The sequence below is a fragment of the Anopheles gambiae genome, chromosome 2, assembly GCF_943734735.2.
Source record: "Anopheles gambiae chromosome 2, idAnoGambNW_F1_1, whole genome shotgun sequence".
NCBI lineage: Eukaryota > Metazoa > Arthropoda > Insecta > Diptera > Culicidae > Anopheles > Anopheles gambiae.
The window spans coordinates 36599320-36625800 of NC_064601.1; the positions used below are offsets into that span (position 1 = coordinate 36599320).

General features: G+C 51.0%; 1 protein-coding gene across 1 annotated transcript in view; it reads right to left on the reverse strand.

Moving 5' to 3' along the window:
* LOC11175922 (zinc finger protein 395) overlaps positions 1–26481 on the reverse strand; it is a 93560-nt gene that overhangs the window by 48765 nt on the left and 18314 nt on the right. The window contains exon 2 of the mRNA XM_061643490.1: positions 799–977. Within this exon, the coding sequence (XP_061499474.1) occupies positions 799–977 (179 nt within the window). The remainder of the gene's footprint in view (positions 1–798; positions 978–26481) is intronic.

A 26481-nucleotide genomic window follows, 5' to 3' on the forward strand; every position in this document is an offset into this window, starting at 1 on the left:
TGCATTAAATCCATATACCTTACCGTTGCGTCCTTCATCGGAGTTGCTGAGCGCAGAAGAAAAAAGAAGGAGCTGCCTGCACAGTCGCATCACTAAAATATCGAAACGATGGCGCGTGTATTGGCAGCGAGCCGAGTCATAGCGCGCTGCCTGTCGCGATGTACCTGAATGTCGTAAGCGGTTTGTTGGGTAATGGCACACTGGCACTCGGTCCCATCGGCTGCTGCAGCAATGCACTGTGCAATATGAGCTGCATCATATGGTTACAGGCAAACAGTACAACCGGGTAACAGCAAGACAGGTACGCAATACAAACAGTGGATCAAAGAAGACGTCACACAGCTGAGCGGGACACAGGTGAGCAGCGACTTCATCCACCTTCCCGCCAGTGCGGGCGCCGCATTGCCAAAGAGGGTCAGCAGCTACGTGGACGTGGCCACGTTTCGATTCGCACCCATAAACGGTGCCCCTAAAATGCCAAACAACCGTCACCACATCGGAGCAGATAATTGAGATCGTGTCACGCTTGCTTCGAGCGGGCGATTGAGCTCAAGATCGCCAAAGTGTGGCGCCGGCACTGTCCCGTATTGCGTGAAGTAAGTCATCAGTGGTGGGTTTTTTTGCCTGCGACATTGTATGTCCCCGCGCCAGCATGCAACTGGTCCACCTTAAACCATTGCCAGCCAGCCGTGATCTTTGAATTGATGTAGCTTGTAGCATTATGTCCTGCACCAAACCGTAGTGTGGGTCCGCGTGGTCCGAAACCGGGGATTAACACACCACTACACCTTCACTTACCCGTTCTGTTGCGTCAGTGAGAATGGCACATCGATGCTGTTTGATTGTCGTCGCCGATCGCCGGCCATATCCGCCAGCCGGGCAAAGTCCGTATCCTTCTCCTGCACTGCCAGCCGCTGCGAGCGGCGCGATTCCAGCAGACGAATTTCCTCCAGCCGCTTGGTTAGCTCAATCGGCGCCTGTAGGATAAGGAAGGGAGAGAAGAAAAGAACAAGATACATTGGTTACTGACTTGAATTGTTTGCCAGGTTAAGGCACTGATTTATTGTAAGTTGGTAAAGCAAATGTAAATATTGGTCGGCTGTCAATAAGCAGTACTCTCCCGTCTTCAACTGTTCGATAATCACCGGCTTGCATTGGACTGTAATTTAGTAGCAATTTTATTGCTGTTGTCTGGCGGGCTTACAGCCATTGCTTCCCACAGGACTAGTTCGGGCTACAGTGCCCGAGGAAATAAGCACCAGTTCGGGGTGTGTGCAAAAGGTCGCCACAGCCTGTTGCCTCTGGCGGCAGCAGACGCACGCTGATGTAATTTCAGGTTGCTCGATTTTTCGGCCACCATTGCATGTCGGACCGGATCTGACCGTGTGCGTTGCTGTGTGGTCGTCGTGTGTCCGCATTTCACCGAAAACTCATGGGGCCATGTCATATTTTGCTCCCAATCCCGAGGCTATTTGTTCGACATTCATAAAGAGAAGCCGGATTTTGTCTCAACTGCATGCACTGCTCCCGGTGTCCTTCAGCCATTGGGCACTTTGGTGTGTTTCAAAATTAATAGCTCCCTTTTTTTCATGCGGCTCGACATGTTGACCGACATGCGACGAACAAGACGGACACGAAAACGCATGCACGGCACAGTGAATGTCAGCGCAAAGCGTAGCCCAATCGTATCGCGGAAGTGTGAAGTTTCGGATAATATAGTGTTTTAGTTTTGGATGCCACGTTATGGAGATAGGTAAAACATGTACATGAAACTATGCAACACATGTCGTGATTGTTGATCGTTGTAGTTTTTAGTGGATCAGTTTTCAAGATTTTACGAAAGAAACTGTAGGGTTTAAGCCACGATCGGCCATGTCATCGGTGGAAAGTGAAATCGAGCACACACACACCGGGCTATGTGGCATGGGGATGAAAAATTACGCAAAATCTCCTGCACGAGTCGCACCTGTGTATGTAGCAGTGTCTCTCTTTACGCGTACCCACCCCACACACTGGCCAAGAGGCACTGAGCGCAGGAGCGTCTCAATTCCGTTCGGCAAATTGTTGTAAGAGACTTTCATTTCTTGCTGCTGTGAGCAGCCACGGGCAGCCGGTTTCGGCAGAGTTTTCATTTTCGATACACCCAAGCAGCGAGGTGATCATTTTCCCTTTGTTTCACAGGTGCATTCTTCTCCCTCCCTCCCCCCGTCCACTGCTTCGGTGGTGCTTTCCACCGTCATTCATCATCGTCTTTATCTTGCCCCTCGTGTGTATGCTGTCAGCAAAATGCCACCTCACTATCCCATCACTGCGTGCGTGCGATCATCTTCAATCGTGCCCGTTCGTACAGTATGGTGCACTTCACCCACTCTTCCCCCATTCCCCCATGACGTGCGTGTGTCCCGATTTCTATTGCCACGATTTGCCACGACACCTGCCATGAGGCTGAGATCTTCAACAGCTGATTGACGGCTTACGGTGGTTGAGGAGGGTCTACGCAGCTCCAGTACGATTGCATGGCACGAGGTGCCACACAACTGAGGGGTGTGTGTGTTCGTTAATGTCAAAAATTGTATGCTGTTGCGCATCAGGGGGGGTGGGCAAGACTGCTTTATGCATCGCTGATCGCTGGCCGAAAACGTTTCGTAAGACAAACAGCGAAGAGAAAGGCATCGCCGTACAGTGTCGTGATGATGATCCTCCTCCGGAAGGGTGAGCCACGGAACAGGTCCTAAATAGACAAGTCAGTGTGGCTTTTTACCTTGCCTCCTACGCTTGTTTCCATCGGTGTACGAGAATCAGTCAACACTGCAACACCACCGGTGACGGAAGTGGCGGCCAACCCGGTCCACCTTGATCCGCATGCCGAACGAATCGCAGCGCTATCGGCTTCACTTTCACTACGAATCGGGGTGTTCCACAAAACAAAACAGAAGGTGGTGGTGGAGCTGCTGCTGCTGCTGGGAGCGCAATGGAAAGTGGCCTCCGCTTGGGTGGAGCAGCGGTGGTCAGGAAATGGAAAGTAAACTCGTTAAACGCGGTGCATGACACAATCTGCTGCCGAAACGCTGCCGCCGCGCGGTGCGTTTCGAAAGCACTTGGGACGGGATTTGGAGTGCCAGCGGGAGGGGTGTTTCCACTAATTTCCGAATATCTGGAGAAACCCCCGCCTCTTTGCTGTAGCTTTAAAAAGTGTCATTAAGATTTCTATGAGACTGCATATGTCGTAATATCCCGGCTGCAGTGCATGAAGCAGCGATCAAACCACAATGCTCCCGGGATTGGTAAAAATTGAGCTCCTCGAGCTGCTCGCTCATATGGCGTTGCAGCGTTGTTGTCGTTGCTGACCTTCACCTCCGCTCAGGGAACGGATCCAAAACCAGCATTCCTCTTGGCAAGCGGTTGTACATAAGTTGGGACGGTTGGCTAGCTCTTTTGGCTGTTACTTCTTGGGGTGTATCGCACAAGCGATACAGCTTCCGTTGTGAGTATTTCATAATCGCGAGCTTCAAACTCAGCGAACGATTTGACGGTGCCTCGATGTACAGAGTGGCTGAGGAATTACTGGCACATGTCTATCGTTTATTTTATCTGCTCATGCGAAGTAGTGACGCTTCGCGAACAAGACAAGCGAACAAGATCAAACATGTTTCGAACGGAATGATAGAGAAAGGTTCGTGTTCTGGTTGAAAGCAGTCGCATCCTTGAAATAAAAATATTTTATGAAGAATTTAAAATACACCACAGCAACACAGCTTTTTAGCCAATCGTTTTAGTAGATCGAAAAAAAAATCTTAGCACTTAAAGGTGCGCATATTAAATACCACTCAAAAGCGAGGGGTGAAACACAGCCGATCCATCAATGGTGATGTTTCAAAAACAAAAAGTCTGAATCCGAACCGAAATGAATGCCGGCTATAAATTGAGCAGATGTCACTGGTTATAGCCAAATCACGTTGCTTTTTTTATGTTGCGGTTTTATACGCGTCTGTGCGATCGCGCACTCAGCGGTCCGATCAATTAAGGGACGGGGTCGGGCCTTTTCCTTTTTTCCTCCTTTGCGATTTCGACCATATTAACGCGACGTTGGTCCGGTCAGCTGGTGGAAATGGGACCGGTTCCGCGGCAGAAGTGTGATCGGTCAGGCGAATGATGAGCTGAGTGCTGCGTACTGCCGGTGAAGGGATTTAATTGTCCACCCCCGGCAGTCCATCAACGCCACTGCACTGTCGATCTTTCTTCCTTCCTTCGATGAGACTTTGCTTTTTCGAGGGCACGATTACGCGGCAGAGAAACGATCGTTGAATCATCATCATCATCATCATCATTATAATCATTTTTGGGATGGTAAATGGTTGTATTATATTTTTTTTATTTTGAGGAATTAGTATCATTTCGCCGCTTTACGATGGCCCCCAGGCAACAAACCCATTTTGGCAACGGTATCAGTTACCCCGCGGGGTGTAATATAACCTGAAGGGAAATAAATTTAAACCCGGCAACCGCAACCGAGCGAAGAAGATGCTGCAAGTAAGCGGTGCTGCATGGTGTTTCTTCTTTTTTTGCCAACCGTACATGCATTGAGGCATTTACTTGCAACTGCAAGCAGCGGTGCATGCAACCGGCATGTTGATCATGCTTTTTCATCGTTGAAAAGGCTCAATAATGGATTGCTTGAACCTTAGCACGGCGGAAAAATGGTAAATCGCTTACATGGCTGACATTTCACGTAACACGTATACTTTACTTGATCGCTCAACGCTTGCAATAAACACTGACAATGACAAAGACCGAAGGGAAAAGCCGGCCGGCCGGCCGGCAGGTCGCACTGGCTGTGGTCAACACGGGTGTGTTTGGTTGAAACTATTTTTAATTCGTTGCAGCTGGCACATGCCGCTTATTACGGCGAGAGCGCTAGTTTCGGTGGGTGGGTGACGATGGTAAAAGCGATCGGGCCGACCAACCAACAAACACCGGGGCACGGCACAGAAAATTGAGCGCATTTGCATCGACGAATGCAACACACCCGTCGGTTGGTGTTGCTGCGCTTGCACGAACGAATTTGGCTCAAGGTGCGAGTGCATGAGTTGCGCGGGTGTGCATTAATTTCTCTTACCGCGGGAGTGAGAGTGAAGATCGGTAGCGGAAGGTTGTTTTTAATTCTTGCCACCGATCGGGCCTGTGGCCTGTTTCAAGCTTCCCATCACCCCAAGCACCTCCTTCCCTCCCAAGACGAGTGAGGAGGTATTATTTTTAAAATAGTTCAAATCCGGGCCCCCGATTCCGTGTGCAGTGTACGCCAAACGTACAGTTGGTGCAGTTTGCATAAATGCGCGTTGAGTGAGGTTCGCTGAAATGTTCGCCACGTTTGACCGACGTTGCCACACGAAACGGTCCTGGCTTGCAGTTTGGCAGTAACGGAAGTAAGTGCAGGCTGAGAAGCTGGAAGAGAGTCCAATAGCACCAGAGAGTCCCGGCAGCAGTCGGATATAGAAGCATCGCCTTGCTGTCTAGGGAAATGGTCGTTGGCTAAGTTTGCTGAAGGAATTCATTTGCTTCCCTTTTTTCTGTGCTGTGTGCCGGGTTTAGTAGACCACCTTCTAGTGCGGCGAAAGTGCACCGGCAGACCGCTCGGGTTCGGAATATTTTTATATAAATAAATGTAAACAGTTGCATCTTGGCTTGCTTGGTTGGTTGGTTGGTTGGTAGCGCCCTCTCCCATCCCATTGCAACTGCAATGACTCACACAGCTATAGACTGAGCCGCTAAATGAGGGCAACAGGGGCTAGTGAAATGATTGAAAGCAAGCCGAACATTTAAATACCGATTGGGCGGTTGATACCGGCAAGCAAGTAAGTAAAGAGCGAAAACGCTCCATAACGACCACTTGAAAAAGTTTAATGTGAAATAAACGCTCACCGCTCGCCAGTAGTTTGCGCAACGGAGCACCTTCGCAACAGTGCACCAGAGTCAGGAACTCGCGCAGTGTGTCTCCGCACACCCGTCCGCACAGCACACAAAAGCCTCTGACCGCTAGAGGTCAACGCGTTACCACTTTACCCCACGGGAAGCGGACAGATTAGATGATTATGATTTATGACCGTGACAGGGCGCTGCTGCTGCTGCTGCACCACCACACCGGGACCCCGATGGTCGATGGCAGGCGGTGCAAGGCTTATTTCCTTTCTAAATTACGGCCAGTTTGAGGGGCAGGAAAAACAAAAAGCAACCCCGGGAGAACCCGGGAACAAACAAAACCAGCCAGATTTATATCCAACGGCCCCGGGACCGGACGGTCGGCGTTTGGCTTTGTTTGCCAAGCCAAACTGCTCGCGACACTTTGTACCACCCCCTTGTCGGCAAACTGCCGGCCGAAGTGCAGTTTGCGGTGGCTCAGCTGTGTGCGGCCTGGCAACACCGGGCCCGGTACCGAGGAAAGGTAAGAATATATTTCAATCAAACTGACGGCCACCGCCTGGCCCGTACCGTGTGGTAGGGGTGTCGCCAAGCGAGACTGGAACACTAAACTTTGAAGGGCCAAGCGAATGGAACTGTTGGCGAGGACGAGAGGACGGAGCGGGGAAGCGCGGGACGAGTAATGGGGCCTGCAAAAGTAAAAGTTGTCCATTTTGAACTGGCTTCGTGGCTTTTGGGTGGGTCTCGGATTTTGATTGGCTTAAAAAAACCGGAAAGTAGAAATAGCTAGGTCAGTACAGTGTGCGTACAGGGTGTGTGTGTTCCGTGTGTGTTCCGCTTTCCGGGAGTCGGTTTAACCTTCGATCACATGCCACAGGCAGTGCGAGATACAAAATCACGCACCACGATATGCTACCAATCAGAAGAATGTAAGTTCGGCACTTGCATAAGAGGTGAAGCAGCCATGTTCCATTTCGGCGTCCTCCTCACAGCTAGTCATTTTACAATTTTCTATCCTCTTTTATTCATTTTACGCCATTTTAGTTGCCCCATCCCATTGGCTGTAGCGCTGAACATTGTCAAGGTGTTGTATAAACTCACCAAAGCAAGAATCATGAGACAAACAGGAATCCCCACGGAGACGGGGCACTTTTTGTTTGTTCTGTTCGGGCTACACGCGTCGCAACAGGAACTTGAGCATTAATCATATGTTTCCAAAGTGCATAATAAACAATGAGTAGCATCCATTCATATCAAGAGCTAGCGCTGTCCCGGACGGGCTTTGCTGTGAATATGCTGTGAGACGTCTCGTCGTAGCTGTAGCTCACACACTCCGTCCTTTCGTCTATCCGCACTGGGCAGCCGTCGCATAGACCTTCGCCCCGTTGATGTCGTTTACAGGACGCGCTTTGAATTTGCGCTCCGGCCAGTTGACAAACCCGAGCCACCCGAGGCATGAACCTCCCATCCTGACGGCAAAAGACACACTCCATTGAAATCTGTATCTTATGCTCGGCTAACCGCCCGAACTGGCGATAGGAGTGAGTCAGCCAGAGCGACAGCATAGCCTTTCTAGCTGCTCTCACAGTCACGGAAGGAACGGAAGTATAGGCAGTGGTGAATAGCGTGCAATTACATCTGCCTGCATTTGAATCAAAGCCATCGTCTGCCGCACTCGAGCTCACATCCACTCGGGGACTAATGAGCGGACAGAGGACAGAAGAAAATTTCGTGCAAGGTTTAAACTTTTCTGCCAATGCCGGTGTGTTTTGAAAGTGGTGTAGTAAAGTTTTGTTGCAGTACTGTGCGGATAAAGATGTTGCAAATCAGAGACGCAGAAACCGAGCGAAAAGTGCAGAGCGGACCCCTCTCACTTCTTGAACCCTCTAAGGGCACTGTAAGGCAGCAAGGGCGAGCGAATCACGCACTGGGTGCACGAGAGTGAGATATGGGATTTGAGGCCGATAAAAGAAGCACCCTCCCCATACGGTGCCGGAAGTGTGAGCATCCGCAGAAGCAACAGCAACACCGCCGCCTAATGCTCCGAGAGACCGTGGGGGATGCGGCGGCCGATGGGAAAGCGAAAGCGTTTCCGTATGTTTGCGCACGAATAGTTTTGTTGCCGTTTCCGCCCCCGTTTAGCGCACTCGGTCGAACGGTCGGAAATTGGACCGGATGTAAAGTGGCCATCCGTGTCTGTACCGGAGCCCTTGTTCTGGAGCACGGTATCTCGGTTCGGTTCGGAATGGAATTATTGTAAGGATGGTTGATTTGTTGTGACACACAGTGGCAATGTATGGTTCGTTTGGCGAGTAGGTAGCGCTTATCTCTGATCGCAGCAGTTAGTTCGGGTCTGGAATGTGTCTATTGCAACAACGAGGCTTCAGAAGATCGAAGTGTAAAGGTTCCTTCTTGAAGTGGTTATCTATTTGAGTTGTTTTGGTACACATTCCAGTCGAATGAATCACCGACGCTGCATAAAAGGGGATATTGCCTTCGAATTTCCGGTGTTTGATCGGAGTTCTTTTCATTTACCTATCGCCGTTGGTTATAATTATGAACAACTGATAATTGCAAGCATGTTGGGTTAACGAAAACTTAGGTTAAACATGTACAATTTAGCTAAACGGACTGTTACGAAGTTAACATCTAGGATCTCGCTGGTCCCACGTATTGAGATTTAGCTGCTATGCTATAGCAGCACAGGCTACCAGCAGAACCGGAATGAAAAGCCAACCCCCCACTTAAAGTATTGATTAACGCTTGCCAAAAATTGTTCACATAAAAGCGAGGCTCTAAATTGGCAGCCGAAATTGAGCGTACCATGCACACGTTGTTCCACTTGAGTGGAAAAAACTGCAACGCAGGCAAGATTTGGACTGTAAGCACACTCCGTTGGCGGAGGCACGTTTTGGGGGGAAATATGAACTGCCACACCTTGGGCTGTCTCGCTAAAGTGGGTGCTAAAAGGGCCGCCACTTATCGCACACACAACGAAGCGAAGGATGGGTACGGCATATCCGAGAGACCTCGAGACTTTGGCCACTTGAGCAGTGTCGTGCATATCGCAGTGTGCTTGGGGGAGCATCGGTTGCTGAAAAGTGGCGGTTTCGGGTCATCGGAAAAACGGGTTGGAGAACACACCAGTTATTGAGTTGTGCGTTAATTGGACGTGTGTGAGGACGATTTTAATTAAATTAGTATGCACTAAACATGATTTTTTTTATCAAACGAATGGTTTTAGGTTGCCAATTTTGGGTAGCAACAGAGCAGAGAAGGAAATTGGGCGTGATCCTATCAAAATTGCCAGAAAATGTAAAAAAAAACTTATCGGTCAGTGCTTGAAATTTTGAAGTTGCGCCAGAGCGCTGCACAAGCGCTGCAGCATACACACACACTCGCTATTGTACGCGTCAATTGGACCTTTGTTGTTTGGAGGTAAGATTTCGTCGAGTCCTTTTTCGGGGAATGCTTCGGTGCGCTTAATCTTACCGGCCGGCCAACCCTTGAGCCGCCAGCCAGCGGGGTTATTTTCACCCAGAGCCGAATAATGGCCGACGAGAGCAGTGCTTCATAGCTTTAGTCCTAGTCGGGGGTTCTTTCTCTTTTTATTTCTGGCGTAGCGTTACAGCACTAATCACCCGGTGCCCGGCCGTCTCCCGGCTGTGACTTCCTTTCGTGTCGCCTGGGATGCGTTTTTACTTCTTTCCTTTCTTTTGTTTGGCAACATTTTTCAATCCCCTAGAGGGAGTGATGCTCGAGACCTCCGCCGGAACGGGGGCGAAATTGGTCGAAAAGTAAAATAATAAAACACTAGCAGGGAAGCGGGGAGAAGCGGCAGGGCAAAGGTTGGACACGCCGACATCGTCTGGTGCAGCACACTTCCGCGCGGACTTGAAAGCCGGCTTACGATGGAACAATGGAAGAAGAGACAAACTTCACGCAGACGGCAAAGGATGGCATGTGTACGCACCGGGTGCTGGCAAAACAGGATGTAAAGTTCTGCCACCCGCACGATGCTGCAGGACCGCCACCTCTCTCTCTCCCTCTCTCTAACCGGTCATCCGTCGCCATCGTCTGGGTTGCGTCTTCTTGAGGCGCAATCGAGACCCGGGCGAACCAAAGAGGACCAAAAGAGGCCTAAAGAGGCCTAGCGAAAGCAGAGGCGCTAAGCAAATTGCTGTGCCCGCGGCGGAGATACGGTTGGAATGCACGATAAGAGGGGGAAGAGGGAGGGAGGAGCCCTGAACCTCTCCACCGCATCCCTCACAAATACACATGCGACGCTTAACAATGTGCACCGGCAAGTGAAGTGAGCAAAGACGGATAAGACTAGCTCATCATTAGAATGGAACGGAGTGGAACCACACCGAACGCCGTCAGCGAAAGCTAATGGGTCTGTGTCTATGTCTGTGTGTGTAAGGAAGTCTAGGAAGGAGCAACATTTTTTTTCTGTTACAAATTTGGATCCAATCTTTCCGCCGGCACACACTTCGGGGCCAGCGTGATAAGAGCCCCGTTGCCGAAAAGATGCGTTAATGTATGAGCGGAAGGTATAGAATGGGGGGAAGTGTAGCAAATACAGACACGTCCGGCCGGCTGGAAGCTCGCGCCGGTTGCCCAGTGTTGGCAGCCGGAAAAGATGACACATTTGTCTGGTGAAGGTCGCCCGCAGTAGGCAAGAAAGGGAGACGGTGCAGCTCGAGGTGGCGCACGGGTGTCGACGTCGACAAATTAGAAACTCGGGCCACCATCGAACCCACTCGCTTCCCGCGTGAAGGGTACTCTCGGCGAGCATCATGATGATGATGCCGGTTGTTTGCGATCATTAGCGTGCATTTAAGAAATGAGACTGCAGCGTGTCGCCTGACTGGCATTCGAGGAGGGGGCGATGGGACAATGCACAGGGAAGGTTCATTAGAAAATTTACACGAATCTCACACACACACACACACGCACGAGAGTGCTGGGTCTATTTGCTGCTGGATTTGTAACGAACGGCCCATGCTAATCCTGTCCCGCTGCCTGTGGGGCGAACTGGGTTTGTTTTTTTGGAATGGGGAAAATATCAAAAGGTTACCTCCTCTCCCGGTGGTGTAAATAATGAGTAGAGACTGCACGGATGAAGTGGTTCGGAAGTTGCCAAAAATGTTCTTGGACATGTGGGGAGTTTTTATGGACTTACAGCATTCAAACAGCACTCATCATGTACGTGCTCTGATGGGTTTGTTTGCCAAAGGAGCGGAACAAAAAACGGTATTCACAACAAAAGATGTATGTTCTTTATGTTCTTCCCAACCTCCATGCACCAATTCAAACAATGCAGCAACTGCCCCTTTTTTCATCCCTTCCAATCACTCTTGCTTCAAAGCACCGGGCAGATGGAATGGTTTTGATTCAATCCACTTGTCAGCGATACGCACAATGACATTTTCACTCCATAAGCGTTCATTAGAGGTCTTTTTATCTCTAAAGCGGCTAGCCTTGGGGGACTAGTCAATGTTTTTTTCTTCTAATTGCTACTTTATCGCGTTTTCCTAACCACAAAATAACCCACCGCTTGTTTGGATAAATCGCGTGTAATTTCCACCACACACTAACCTGTTGTGATAGCGTCCGGATGGGCGGGGGACGAAAAGTTTAATTTAGTCCGTTTAATTCCACCATATTACTGTGCAAGGTGCCTCACACATCGGGTAGGCTCAGTGTTTGGGCTGTACCATGGCAGCACACAACAACCCATGCCAGCAACAGGTCGACCAGCGCCTGTCTATTGGCTGTTCTGTCCGCTCGATCCGCGGGGGCATTACGTCGCAATATGCACGTCCTCCGCGCTCGGGCAGCTAGAGAGGAGAAGGTTATTTCTATCCCCGCCTCACCATCTCCGTCTCGCATCCCTCCCCTCCCTCGCCAATGCACCAAAAAGTGCAGTGTGTGTGTGGTGCGTGCGCCCGGTTGTGGTGCGAATGCCGCCGTTCACTTGCGCCATTTTGCGCGAAGGATTGCGCGGAAAAGCGGAGCCATTGTGAGGAAAAGAGGCGAAACCAAAGTCGGTTAGGTGGTGGTGGTGGTACTGGGTGGAAGGATGAGGGTAAGGGGGCAATATAATTAGCTTTGCCCTGTCTCTCTCGGGTGCGCACAAACGAAACGCAGGGAGTACGAACGAAAAAAAAAAGACCGAACCGGTTTTTTTTGTTGCACATCAACTGCCGCCATTGCTGCAGCAGCAGCAGCAGCAATTGCAGCCGAGGAAGCCGTCGCGAACCGGCATTCACAATCGCTCACACACAAAGCAGCAGCAGCACCACCAGCAGCACACAAAGCAATGGTGGCAGCTCCCGTCCATGCTCCCCGCACCATCTAGGCCCACACAAAGCTGAAAAGCTTCAGTTCTTCCGCTAACGGAGCTCGTGTGTGTGTGTGAAGTGGTGGGGATCGCGCGAATAGCTGCAAGGCAATCGCGCAAGGTGATACTGCAACTACTGTGGTCGGTGTTGGTGTTGAGGATGGGACGCAGTGCACAATGCGCCCTCCCTCATTGCAACTAGATCCAACTGTATCCTTCTCTGTCTCTCTTTCACGCGAGCAGGCTTACCTCCACCCTCAGTATCAAACAGTGATCTATTCTACGCTTCATCAAACCCGAACCGAAACCCGCTTTCTATCGAATGCATCTAGCGCCTAACGCCCCGCTTCCCCAAACGCCCGTCCATATGTTCGCAGCTGCAACCGCGAAAGACCGACTGGCGGCAGTGTATGTACACCATTATTTTTATTTTTTTCGCTGCGTTCAATTCGTTACTCACAAGCGAACCCTCGCGATCTACTAATCATAAATGCGATCAACGATGTACACGGGCTCCCCACCCTCGATCGGCAACAACGCGGCGGCACCCGGATGCCATTTTTGAAAGCACAGCTAGCCGGCGCTGTTGCACTTTTCGGGCGTGTGGCTGAGGAGAGGAGAGCGGCTGGCCCCGCGCAGTTTAGCTTTGTCGGTTTCGCTGGAGGCCAAACTGTACTGCAAAGGGCATCGCGATGACGGCAATGCCTTTCGCCTTATGCTGGCAGGAGGAGGAGGAGGGTTGCAGAACACCGCAGGGTTAAGAGAGCTAGACACAGATACGCGCGCTCACCACCGCCGCACGGTTGCATCACGCTGCTCGAGCGAAGTTCGAAGGCGCGTCTAAAGGCGTCGAGTGCTAGGGGTTGCCGATGCGAGCGCGATGGGAAAATATCGGCTGTTGGATCTCGATCTCGAGTGTGCGATGGAGCGGGGGCAAGGGATGCGATCGTCTCGATCATTATATAAAATCTATCGCATGCTCGCGATCAGCCTTGAGCCCACCGCCACGTTCGCCATGCTGGTTCTATTCCATTACAAGGCGACGGCAAACACCTTACTGCATCGACGGCTCTCTTCCTTCCTTGTTGCACCGCCACATCGTGTGCAACGCCTGTGCATTTGCGCGCTGCATCGTGTGAGGAAATCGCTGCTGGCGGTCTGTGAGCGATTATGAAAATGTGCGTCCAATTTCTGCCCTTGCAAGTGGCCACGAATTCGTGGCGGGCTCTACCGCCGAGTGAACCGATTCGAAATGTAAATGTGCCGTTCGGGTAAGTGATGGGCCGGCGAGCGAACACACGCGCACGATCGCGAACATGTCACGCAATGGGAACCGAGGGGGAGAGTGTTTGTGGACAAATGAATGATCGTGCCTGAAGAAAGGGAAACAATGTTTACATAATGCATTCCACGATCCGCTGGCCACTTCGAGTGACATAGAAAAGGGTCACAGATTTCTTGGAACATGTCAATCGGGGACATTAGTACACGCATCGCAAATGTAACTGAACCATCTCAACATTAAACAGTGATTCAGACTCAGATTGAACTGGTATTGGTAACCCGACCTACGTGTACGAACGTGTCGTGTCGATGAGTCAGTTTGACAGCTGAGATTTTGTGCGATTCGGGCGATGCGTCACCGAGGGACACACCACCGTTTCCACCCGGGCAATACGCACACATTAGCCAGAAGCAACCCGGCCGAAAGTGCCGTTAGATGATTCGTCATTTCAGGTTACCCGATTTGCTCCAGAGCTGCTCCAGCGTAAGGAGAGACGGCTTCTTGATGCGTTGCCTGCTTAAATGCGATGTGAGGGGGGCTTGTCTTGGGCGTAGTCAAAAAACCAGTTGTATCCCGCGGCAAGGGTCGGTTGCATTTGGGACACGAACAGCTCATGCGTAGGCTGTGTTCTGCTGGACACCACCTTGCAGGTTCGTGTGCCTAGCCTGACACTTCCAGGCGTTTCTTTATTGCATTTTCAGCGAATGCATTTTCCTTCACCAGGGAAAAGAGACATCCCGCACGTGTAACTCAATGGAAGGAAACTGAACAAGAAGCTCGGAGCAAAAGACGAACACGGTGTACCATCAGCGTGAATGTCTGCGTGTCGGTGGTGCGTGATTAGAATAAATTAGCTCACCAGCCAAAGCCATTCCCAAGTGAGAGGGCGAAAGAGTGAGCAAGTGCAGGATCGCTGCCGCGGGGGGGAAATAATACACGTAGCATCAACAACCGATCGTGCCGGCGTATCGGGCGGGTGGAAGCGAAACAGCAACAGCGGTGTTGCATACAGTTAGAAAACTAACGAAGGGGAAAAAAGCGCACGAAGCAAAAACTAAAATAACGAAACAAAAAAAAAAGAAAAGTAAGCCGGAAAACGATAATCGTGATGATGCGTCGAATCGGTCGAAACGCAAACCCCTGTGCAAGGGCCCGGGGGATGCAGCGGTAGCTTCCAAACCCGACTTCCATTTACATAGATGCTTTCCGCCCCTGCCTTCCCACCGCAGTGGCAGCAGGCGTCGATTCCGCCCCGGAGTTAGGCCCGACTATTAGCCGCACGGAACGGTAAACGTCGGCTGTTGCCTGCCGGTGTGAAGAATGAGGAAGCAGCGAACGCCAGCCACGGCAGGCCAAGGAAATGAGGTTACGATATGCAACTGATCGAAGCCTCTGCTGAACCGTATCGGTGGAAGCAATCGCCGGCTACACCGGTCCGAATGCGATTGTTCCCCCACACACGCTCACGATCGAGTACGATGTGTGTGTGTGTCGTTCTCTGTATGCGTTCATCCCTCTATCTCTCGGGGGTCTAACTGTTTTAGACGCATTTGTTTAGGGCGAGACGGTTCTGCCCGATAGTAACTTACAACACCGCTAGAACACATACCTATAAGAAGCAAGAATAAGCAGAAACGTTGAAGATAGAAGTTGTATACCTTGCAGCAATGGACAATTCATTGTAGCAACTGTGCTAGCGAATCCGTTTCAGAGAATTATTCAATCCCGAGCGACATCCATGACGACAGCCAAAGTTGTTCCACTCTCTTGATTTGGGGACGGGTGGCGTAATTGATGCGTTGCCGTGGTCGATAATGTATAATCAAAAAAACGTTAAAATGTTCCATTTTTCAACTAAAACGAATAGATTCAGCGATGCTACATCACCGTTGTTAGTCGATTGATGTACATTACTGATGTCAAACAATCGGCCAAAAGAATCGCACGAGCAAACAGTTTATTCCACGATTTCGCTGCTAGTAAACGAGTGACAAACACAAACCTTAAGCTCAAATGTACACCCATCATTACAAAGTAGGAAGACAACTATCTTCTCGAAAAAAACACTTGAGAAGAAGCGACTATCGCGATGATCTATCACTCCGAGCAAGTGAGCTGACCTCCGGGAGTTATATTTTTTCCCTTTCCTAAATATGCTTCAAGCTTTGAAAATCAATCATTTGCAAGTGTCACTCGTGTGTGTGTGTGTGTGTGTGTGTGTGTGTGTTTGTGTGAGTGGTGGCAGCATGTGTGTGTGTGTGTGTGTGGCAGTTTTCAAAAAGCGTTCCCCCTTTTTTGCCCATCTCCCGCCAGAACCTGGAAGCCTTCTACTCGCATGTCACGCAAGTGGTTGCGCAAGCAGTTGCGTCCCCGGCCGCGCCCGCCACATGTCGCTCACGTGGGCCGCGCGCGCTCGTGCTGCGCGGAAACCGTACCAGACTTCGTGGCAACCTCGCCGCACAGTTGACGGTTCCGGGCTAGGCAGAGGGGAGGAGGAGAATAGAACGTTCCAACCAGGCAGCGCGCGTGTGTCATGTCGAAATCGGTCTGCCGCGAGATGACGCGATAGTTTCTCGCGTTCTAGGAACGCTGGCTGGCCTGGGGCGATATTTATCTAACGGCTCGAGTGTTGGTTCAAAGATTTGATCGATTGTGCGTACGGTTCTGCTCCAACAGTGCTGTGTGCTCCAGCAGTGTGCTCCAGTAGCGGAGTGTTCCGTGGTTAAACGGTTTATTGCTTTATTCTTGGGGCACGATCTAAGCGCAACTAGGCGCAACAATGGATAGAGCTGTATGGACGGGGGCCAGAGTGCCAACCAGATCGGGCCATTTATCGCATGTTGTAACACAACATTTCGGGAGTGAGCAAACGCATTGACCCTTGATAGAAGATGTTGGATGAGGAATCAACTGTGCTGTAGTAGTAGCCTAGGAAGCTAGACCGCACTGCGCACATTGAGCTGTGCCCGGTATGGCCTGCTACCTACGCCCAGTGGACTGTCAGATCATCGATCATGTATGCTGATCAACGGACGACATATTTCAAGCGGTTGCTTCGGCATGCAAACGAAACGAGCACCAGCAGCAGCAGCAGCAACTCCTTCCTACCGAAATGTAAGGCGAAATGTCAACCTAATTCTCACATCAACGGACCACCGCCCTTTTCGATTTAGGGGCGGAATGGTGAGGTAGGATCGCGTAAACTATCGCCCCACCAAACCCTCTTCGACTTGGCCCAAACATTCTTACCAATGAGGTCTGCAAGAGGCCCCCCCCCCTCCATCCCCTCGACTCGAATGGGGTCAAACGCGAGCGCGCGCGCGCCGCAAGGGAGTGGCCGGTTTTGCGTCGGTTCGATGGTCCCAGCAACCGGTCGCCTAAGCGCTTCGGCCGAACCGCTTTCTGAGCGCTCTTGAAGGTGCCCTCCCCCAATCCGCCCGACCCCGGCCAAATGCTAAAGTAGGTTAAAGCCGGTGGTGGTGGTGGTGGTGGCTGATGTTCAAAGCAGAGGTCAGAATTAAATGCGCACAGCTGTAACGTGCCCCCCTTCCACCTCCATACCACCCCCACCGCTATGCGATCGGAGAGTGCAGTGGAAACGGAATCCGTTCTGGGCACCAAGCGCAAAGAACACGCGCTCCATGGTCCACGAAGAAGCCGGTGGGTTCGTCGTCTCTTTGCGTCGCACACTACTGCCATTTGCTAGGAGTTGGAGTAGCAGTGCACCAGGGAGGTGGAAGTTGTAGAAAATTTGTAACCGAGGAGCAAATAAAAAAAAACAAGGCAGCACTTGCTGCATCCGTCCCAAAAAAAAGGGCATCCCTTCCATTCCCCAACCACGCTCGCTCGTGCACGCGCTCTACCCCGGCAAGATTGACCTAAATAGTGCGGATAGAATTTATTACATTAGACGATCGTGCCTGACTTTGCGCACCACACGCTCGTTGCCGGTCGGTAGCAGCAGCATTCACACACACACACACGGGCACACTTTGTACGGCCCCCGTTCGGTTTGGTTGTTATGCTGCGGATGCATGGTCGCATAAAGGTCTCTTCCCACCGTTGCCCGGCTTGGGGACAGCGATAGAGCAGAAGCAGCTCTCCCCCATCGTCCGGTTGGAAGTTAAACTGTGAAGTGTAGCATGTATTTTAGATTGAGCTTTTGTGAAGCCGTGTTTGCGCCAGTATGTGTGCCCATATGTTTCGACATCGATATGCAAAAAAAAAAACCGACGACGAGTGCAAAGATTGCGTGCACCAAGAGTGTGTATCGAATCGAGAAGGTGCACAAGAGACTTTGCAACGTGGACGAGCTCTCAATAATACACACACATAAACACACACGATTCGAGCTCAAAGGTTCCAGCAGAGTCGACGGGTGGCCAATCCCTGCCCATCACCATCATCATCAACATCATCAAAACCCATCCCATGCCGATGATCGTGACGATGGCGGTGATGCTGCAAACAATTTGAGGCCGTTTGTAATTAACTTTTATTGCTCGATTCAATTGGTATCGAAACGGGGTCCCCAGGGGCTGGCAGTGATGCCCGGGGAAAGGTTCGCGGCGAGCGCGCATCACCAACGGCGTTGGCATGACGCGGGCGTGAAAGGGACGTGTGCCCGCGCGAGAGAAATGTGCTTATTACTTTCGAGAGCTCGGGAAAAAAAAACAGACCAAACAGGCCGGCTAGCGAGTGCGCAAGTGACTCGCCTCAGGTCACATTGGAACGAGCCGCAGCTTTGTTTGTTTATTGGTCGAAGAACGGGGCAACATCACTGCTTGCCACTCTTGCTTTGCTGCATTGTTTACGTTCGGTTTTCTTCCACCACGACTGTCATTGTCATCGCGAAGGAGAGCGCGTTAGATGCTGAAGGCGCACACACCGAGCCGGAGATGAAGCGCAATGATTTTATGTTCCTCGTGATCGGAGTTTCCAACGGTCAACGGTGTTTTGCAATGGAAAACGGGCAACGATTGCCAGCTTCGTACCAAACACAGCGCGCACAGTGAGAGCTGCTGGCATCAAGGCGCAATCGCTCCGGGCACGCTTCCACTAGCCCTGCCGTACCGTGCGGTTGGCATCCTCGATCCTCAAAAGCACGATCGTGCTCGAATCCTAAAGAAAAGCACCCGCTTAAAAGTGCCACTCATTGGCATTCGAAAGGTGCTGCATGTCAAGATTTAATAAGCATTACACACGCGCCACCTGCTCCACTGTACCGTGGTACAACAAACATGCACCACACACAGCCAAACAACCGCCTGGCAGCATTGCTTTTTCGAGTTCGAGCCCTGCCAACTCGATGACTTTCGTTTGCAAGATCGATCGATCTTCGAGTGCTTCCTGGTTGGCCTTCGCGCTCCCAGTTTGTTCCCTTTCGGGGTCGGGATATCCCTTCCACGGCACATGACACGACATTATTAGACGTAAAATGCAATGGAAATGGTGAGGGAGGCGGAAAGGAAGGCAACCGGCCTGCACGACGGTGTGATTAATTAAAGTGTCATTGATCAGCGACAGGTTTAATTTTCTCTCCACTGCATTTGGTACTTGTGTTTTTTTTCTCTCTCTCGAGCGTTTCAATGGACAAGCAGCTCGCGGGACACAGAAATCTCTTGTGGCTGATTGGAAAGTCTTGCAAAAAAAGGCACAAATCACACATCACCACGGGTGGAATGCTTACGTCGTTTGTTAATTTATTTGTTTTCATTCCCGCGGAAACAACCCCTTTCCACCCACCAGCATATTACCCAATCAGCTGTTCGATCGCGCACTTGCGACGCGGCTCGCGCATATTAAAGCGTGCGTCCTGCGTAGGTGCGTACGGGGCGGGGAGGCCGCTTAGCGATTGAGGTCGCAACTATCAGTTGAAGCAAACGGGGTTCCAACGGGTTCCACGCCATCGTGTTTTGGTGGCTGTGCGCGGGGTATGTGTGCGCGTGTGTGTACAAAATTCACCTTGAACACCCACACCAACTGATGCTGGTGAGCGGTTTCGAGCGTTGGGACCGGGGGCGAGGAGGTAAGTTAAAAATTAATTGCATCCTCACCTCGCTTGCATTCTTTCCTCCGACCGCGCGTGTCTCGCAACCGAGTGCACCCGTCGTCCAACAGTCTAACCAAGGCGTTAGAAAAAGTGACACCGACTTAAAAAAACAAACCGGTTCGCGTAAGGGTGCTTCCAAGGGTGATCTAAAGGGAGCACACACACAGCAACTAGCTGGGCAAGATTCAGTGCTGTGTTTCTCCCCCCTCCGTACTGTCTCCTACTTAAAACTCGTTAAACGCTCGGGTGTGTGTGTGTTCGCGCAGTGGGAGTGCGCGCAGGTTTCATAAAGGGATTGCGGCCCCACCCCTTAACAACAACAACAACAAAAAGCGGGGCGCGAAAAGAAAGGCCGCAGCTGCCGCTGTCCATTCGGCGGCGGGTGTTGCGCAAGCCCAGCTCAAGGTTTTTGAAGGTTTGCCAGCGAAAGTAAGTGGCTGCGAGCGAAATGAGATCAACTGCGCGTACGCGAAGGCTTCGCTTTTGCGTAATGGAGTGCCGTAGCGTACCGCAAGGAAATGGCCGGGCTTGGAGCTTGTTGCAATAAAAATAAAAATCAAGAGCACCCGGGAGCCCCACAGCACCCAGCCAGTCGAGGCTGACGAACCAGAACCATTTCCTTGACGGCGTTAATATGCGCGTGGGACACGCCGGAGATTGGTTTGGACTGTGTTTCGATGAGGTCAGTTTGGTGATTTGGTAGGAAAAATAGGACAATGAAGAGCACCAGGAAACCAACAACACACGGTTTTGCATAATCGCCCTCACCTACGCACCACTAAAATGCTCAAGGCAAGCAGTTGGTGGGTGGCTGAACGAGTAAAGTGTGGTCCAGTTTCGCTGCTAGCAAACGGGCTCGAACAAAATGCCTTCCCTAGACACCCTCGCATCTCCGCTTATGAGGCTCCCCCTACGCTTACACGCTGCACGTGATGGTTCCCGGACCCAAGACCTTGAAATTACACCCTTTTCTGAGGAAACAAGACAAAAAATGGCTGCACCAGCATTATCATTTACCGATTGGACGGACAGAAAAAAAAGCCCCAACACGGTCATGCGTGGCAAATTCTACCTTGAACTCAAAAACCCTTCTACCACCGGCACACGGGACCTGCCGCAGACACCGTTCCGTCGCTTCCGATAAGTAAACGGCCGGGCGTTGGATACACTGATAAGCCACCCAGGTACACACAGAGGCGCGCACTGAATGGGCAACCATTACGCACTGAAAGAGGTTTTTAGCTCAGGGAAAATGATAACCGCGTGGCGAGTGGGTCAGGCAAGACGCGAGCCGCGTATGTGCCAGTCTGGACGGCACCGGCAAGGTTCGTCTTCGCCTATTGCGAGCTGTCTGCGGCACAAACGTTGCGCACAGTGTACGCAACTATCCCTCATCCCGCCGTAACAGCTGTTTACATATGGCAGAGATTTGTCGGAACAGCAGGGACGTAATTTGGAATTAACAGACGACACTTCTGTTTCTGATTGCTGCTGACCTTGGAATGGAGTTGTTGGATCGATTTTTTTGTTACTTATTTTGCAACGTGGCGTTAGTAACTGTCGCGTTAGTTAATGCTCTTGAACCGTATGAGTCGTTCGTAGTGATTGCTCTGCCTTTCCGCTTATGCTTCCCTCTACGAACGCAACAAAACATTGCATCTTACTAACTCTTCGCAACGGTCCAGCTGTTCGTTCCGCTCAATCTGTGCTTTATGTGGTGAGAAGAATCCCATACGAAAGGTGTGTAAAAATAAAACTCTCCCTTCCTCTCTTCATCAACATCAAACCTCCCGCCGTCGGACCCGCCGAATCGAAAGTGTGTCACTGCCGACACGGCAGAGGTCAGCATGCCGCAGCGTGATGCGTTCTCGCCTTCCAAGACGCGGTTGTTGTTGGCCTCCCCTGCTCGGCATTGATTGTCGCCCGAAACTTACCTATGGAGGAGAGAAAAGAAGAGAAGAAAAAACGTACACATTTAAACAAAGTCGGAAAAAGTCGGACGAAACGAGTCCAGCTTATATGTTAGCATAATAAATGGTTTTGATTGATTTTGGTCGGTCGATTTGAAGGCAGGAAATGGGAGGCAAATGGCAGATGGGCGAGAAGCGCGCGGAACAAAAACAGGTCACAAAGAAGATAAACATATATCGAAACAGAGACGGGGAACTTGCAAAGAGGGCCAGAGGGGGGCTGGTGGTTGGCCAACTGGTGAGTGCCTGTGTGTGTGTGTGCAGGGTGCACAAGCGTTGTCAAAAATTGATTACTCGCCCTAGTTGGCGAGTGGCACCCAAACCGGCCGTGGCTTAGAATGCATTGCTGTCGTCAAGTGGTCGCGTCGCCAAAAATCAACGGTGACGGCGACGACAACATTCCAGCGACCGGTGTTGTCGACACCGAGCGGCTGCTCATTGGCTTCCCCGTTTTAGGACATTGGAGATGTGGTGTTGAACGAGCCGTTTGGAGCGCCCGGCACAGTGACTGTGAGCCCCGAAGCCAAACTGTAGAAGGAGCCGAGGTTTGGGTTGATTGGATATATGGTTTTGGGGCCCGATGGGCCCGGCGGGGCCAGGGTGGAGGGGAGGTCGAAATCGTTATATTGCACGAACTACTGCAAGCGCACCGCGAAGTGGATGTTGCAATCGAGTTGCAGCAGCGCAACTGCACGTTGCACCACTCCGGTTGCCTTAGCCTAGGCCTAGATTGCGTGCGCGTTTCGTCGGCGAGCGGCCGGTCGCCGTAAAGGCCGCAGCCTGCAATCCAAGTGGCCACGCGCCTGCCTACCTATATCGGTAGGCGGACGCCACAGTGTCGACATGGAACGAAGATCGGTGGTAAACAGCTGCTGGTGCTGCTGCAGCCGAGCCGTGAAAGCTTGAGTGAAACCGCTCAAAATGGCTAACTGTGCCAAGGACTTTATGCTGTGCGCTGGTTAGGAATTTTGCCTGGCCGCCAGGCGTCACGAGAGCGTTAGACGGGGGGCTGGCTGCCGGTTTGGCATGGCTGCTGCAGCCGCTCACTTGGCTGGTGTACATCAAGGTGGAACCAAAGGTTCTTTGCGCAAGTCGCATGCGCTCGCTCTGTTGCAATTGGTGAAGAAGCTCCAATCCACCATCGTGGCGGTGAGCTGAAGAATCATTTAGTGATCCATTCCAAACATTTTGCTTTAGGTCTGTCCTATGGACCATCAGATGTTTATCTCATCTTCTAACACATAAACAGACACCACTCCTGTTTAGAGTGAATTCCAATAGTGTCACACAGTAACCGAGCCCATGACCTCATTTTTGCTGCCTAGCCATCTGTACGATGTGAATGTGGTCGAAGCGTGTGATTTGAATGGGAATCACGACACCACGAACGCCTGCAAGAGCTTATGCATTTTCAGTTCACTCTCGTTCACGCTTACAAATGAGCGCCTGGTTTTTATTTGGTCTTTTCGAAATCAACGCATTTCAGTTCCGGAATGAGACGGCGGTGATGCAACTGCGTAACAGCAATCCAGCCATGATCCAACCACACTCGACCGAACGCGTCAATGCAAACGCATCAAGGCCTTCCGCATTCGAGGCCTAGCCCCTCTACACAGCTCATCTAGCAGCAGCAGCAGCACAACCAACATGTTGTCGACTAAGGCCAAAGCTTTAGCGGTGGGGCGTAGTGCTGGGCGCCATTGACACCATTGGCGCAACCGGTGGCCGAATTGCAGCGACGAATGCGGAATTCAACTGGAAATATTTCGACGCCGCTGGTATTTGTTAGTTATTCGGAGGGGGAGACACACACACACCTCAAAAACACGCTCCAAACAAACTTCCTTTTGTGGTGTGTAGGATTTAAGACAGCTTAGCATCCGTATTCAAACAAAAACAGCCGAACGCGGCGACGCCTCTAAGCGCCCGGGAGGCTTTCGAGCGTTCACAGTGCGCACCGAGGACATGGTAGATGGTTTTTGGCATTTACAGCAGGAGGTGTTTATTTCTTTTGCATTCAATTTTGTAAAACAAGCAATACACCGGCGGTGTGCTGCTGACGGAAGTCAATGTTGCAATGAACCGCACGAAGATGACATTGAAGTTGGTTGCGCAAAGCAAGTCAACAGTGGTGTGGATCACTTCTCCGTCGACTAGGTTGGGTTAGAGGGCTTTGGATGGTGATAGTAGCAGTATTAATTGGATCGGTCTCGTCACCTCTAGTGATGAACTTCGGTCAGTACTAATACTGAGATCCGGGAAGGTCTGTCCTATGGACAAAAACCAATGTTTATCTCACCTTCTAACACATAAACAGACACCAAGCCCCAAATCACATACGCTCATCTTGCCATGAACGCCCCTGAACCCATATTATCGTTCCGAGCAGCGTAGTACAGTCGCTATTTATCGGACATTGATTCCGCATTCGAAGGGCATCCCTCACTACGCCCTTTAGGTTTATTTCGGAGCGCGCACACAAGCTTACGCAGCGTAGTTACACCGTTCGACGGTGTTTGTTTGCGTACCGTGCCGCCGCCGAGAGGTCGCACTCGAGGCAAGCTGGTCGCACCACACGGAGCAGCTCCGACGCGTAAACATCGACCACAGTTCGTGTGCAAAATGCGTGTGCTGCGTGATGTTGACGTTGAGGAAGTCTGTCGTCTTAGATACGTCACAACGTAGGCGGTAGTAGCGCACCGAAAAAAAAACAGGGCGCCCTACACGTCCTTGACTGTTCGTTAGCGGCTGGCTCGGAGTGCTCTTGTGCGGTGTCTGCGAGCTACAAAACCGGTCGCGAGGTGTCAAGAATTTTGGGCTCACATGTGCCCTTTGTGATGAGGTACGGACCATGGATGCATGAACTTCAAAAACCCTCGGCCGAAAAGCTACTTTCAACCCATTGTGGCGGCTGGTTGTGGCAGAGGGGCACGAGACATATGCCGGGGACGCATTCGCATCGACTAAATCAACTCTTGAAAGGGTTTTGTTTTTTTCCCTACGCTAGGGTGACTTGTGCGCAGCCGAACCAGCCGTTGCGCAATCCGAAATCGTTCCAAAACACCCCAACCGAGCAGCAGATGTGGAGTTGCGGATGAATTGATGTTCACCGGCACCGGCAGAGAGGTCACCATTTCGTCACTACTAACTTCATGTGGGATGTGGAGATTTAATTCCTTTCCTGTGTTGTGACCATTGTACGGCGGGGGCTTTGTCATTGCTGTGTCTGTCTCTCTCCCTTTCATTCACTCTACCCTTGTGCTGACCCCATCACATCACCATAGAGCGATATCTGTTTTCCCGCCAGCTGCCCTACGCTCCTAGTCCAAATGTTTGGATCTGCGCGCTGGCAAAGGTCGAACGCAACATTAGGTTTGATGGACGGTTGTTGCGTTTCACAAGGTGCGTCGTGGGGGCAGAGTTTAGCCAGCCACACATCGACGCACTTTTTTTTCGAAAACCCTGAGCCAACGTTTTCTGGATGATCTCAACATTGACCTCCTGCTCCTACACTCGCACCCACCGTTCGTGTTCGAATTATGCTGCGAACGTTCCAGAGGATCGGGTTTAGACGTCCTTTGGTGGTCGTTCTCGCTCGCTGCCCCCGTATCTGCTGGTATGTTAGGGAGACAAACACACACGACACTGGGGACAGCAGATTTGCATGCGTTTGTATTGGTCGGATCCGGACTAGCGCATACGGGTTCAGCAAGGTTGTATCCACATTAGAAGGGCGCGCCGAGACGTCTATATATGCGTTACGCACCGTGTATTACAGTGAGATAAAAAAACGACACCTCACCACCACCACCATCATCACCATCGTAGGAAGGCGAGAGGTGACAGCAGCAATTGAAAATGATAAATTAAACTCGTGAAACGCTGTGGGAAAAACCAATAAAAAACAACTCGTAACAAATTTTTCTAACCTCACACACACAAGCCCTTGAAGGTTGAATTTGAAGGGAAGGGCTCAAGTATCGAGGTAGGAAAAATCTTAAAACCTCCAACCTACCCGTCGATGGCGGGGTTGAGAGGGTGTTGAGAGGGTACGGTATGTGAAGGTTTCCGTATTTTCCCGCCCTTTCAGTTGGATGATTCGGCAGCAAAAAAAAAAACATGCATCGAAACTTGCTGCAAAATGATGGGTGCTCTTGGGTGTGCCGGGTGGCGGGGACAGACAGTACGCGCTTATTTTCACACGGCGTATGTCGAAACAGAAACACACACACACACCCAATCTAGAGCGCGGCGGCCTGATGGCGCGGCATCAATCGCGGCTTGTCTCACACAAAAGGCTAACCGCATCGGCCCGGCGTCCTTCGCGGGGCGTACGTTCGGAAAGTAAAAAGAGGCAAATAAATCAATGCAACCAAGGCAAGGACGACGCTACTGAGGGGGGAAATCTATGTCGAACGTACTCTTCGTTGTTTACCGAGACACGAGACCGTATGGTGGGGAAAATTAATCCCTTGCCGGACTTTGGTGAACTTTTCCTTCTATTTCCATGGAAGCATACCACTTTTCGGATCGATCGGGGGTAAAAAGCAACCGCTACTGGTCACCAATCTGTTGCAAACTTGTGAAGTATTCTGTTTCGAATGTAAATATTATATGGAGCATGTTTGCTTGCTTCAGTCAACCAATAGTGACATGCACGAGAAACATGCACCCTTCGCAAGACCATCGTGCACACAACCACAGCCATTGAGTGCATTCTGTGTGTGTGTGTTTTTTTTTGTTCGCTCCCTCTTTCTCTATTTTGCATTTGATTAGGTCACCACTGTTGACCGGGCCGCCTGTCGGACTTTTACTCGTGAATCGCTTGATTGAATATTTAGAACAAAATTGCAACCACCATTAAGTACCGGCACTTACTTGTTCCATTTTTTTGCTGTTGTGCTTCTCCGTC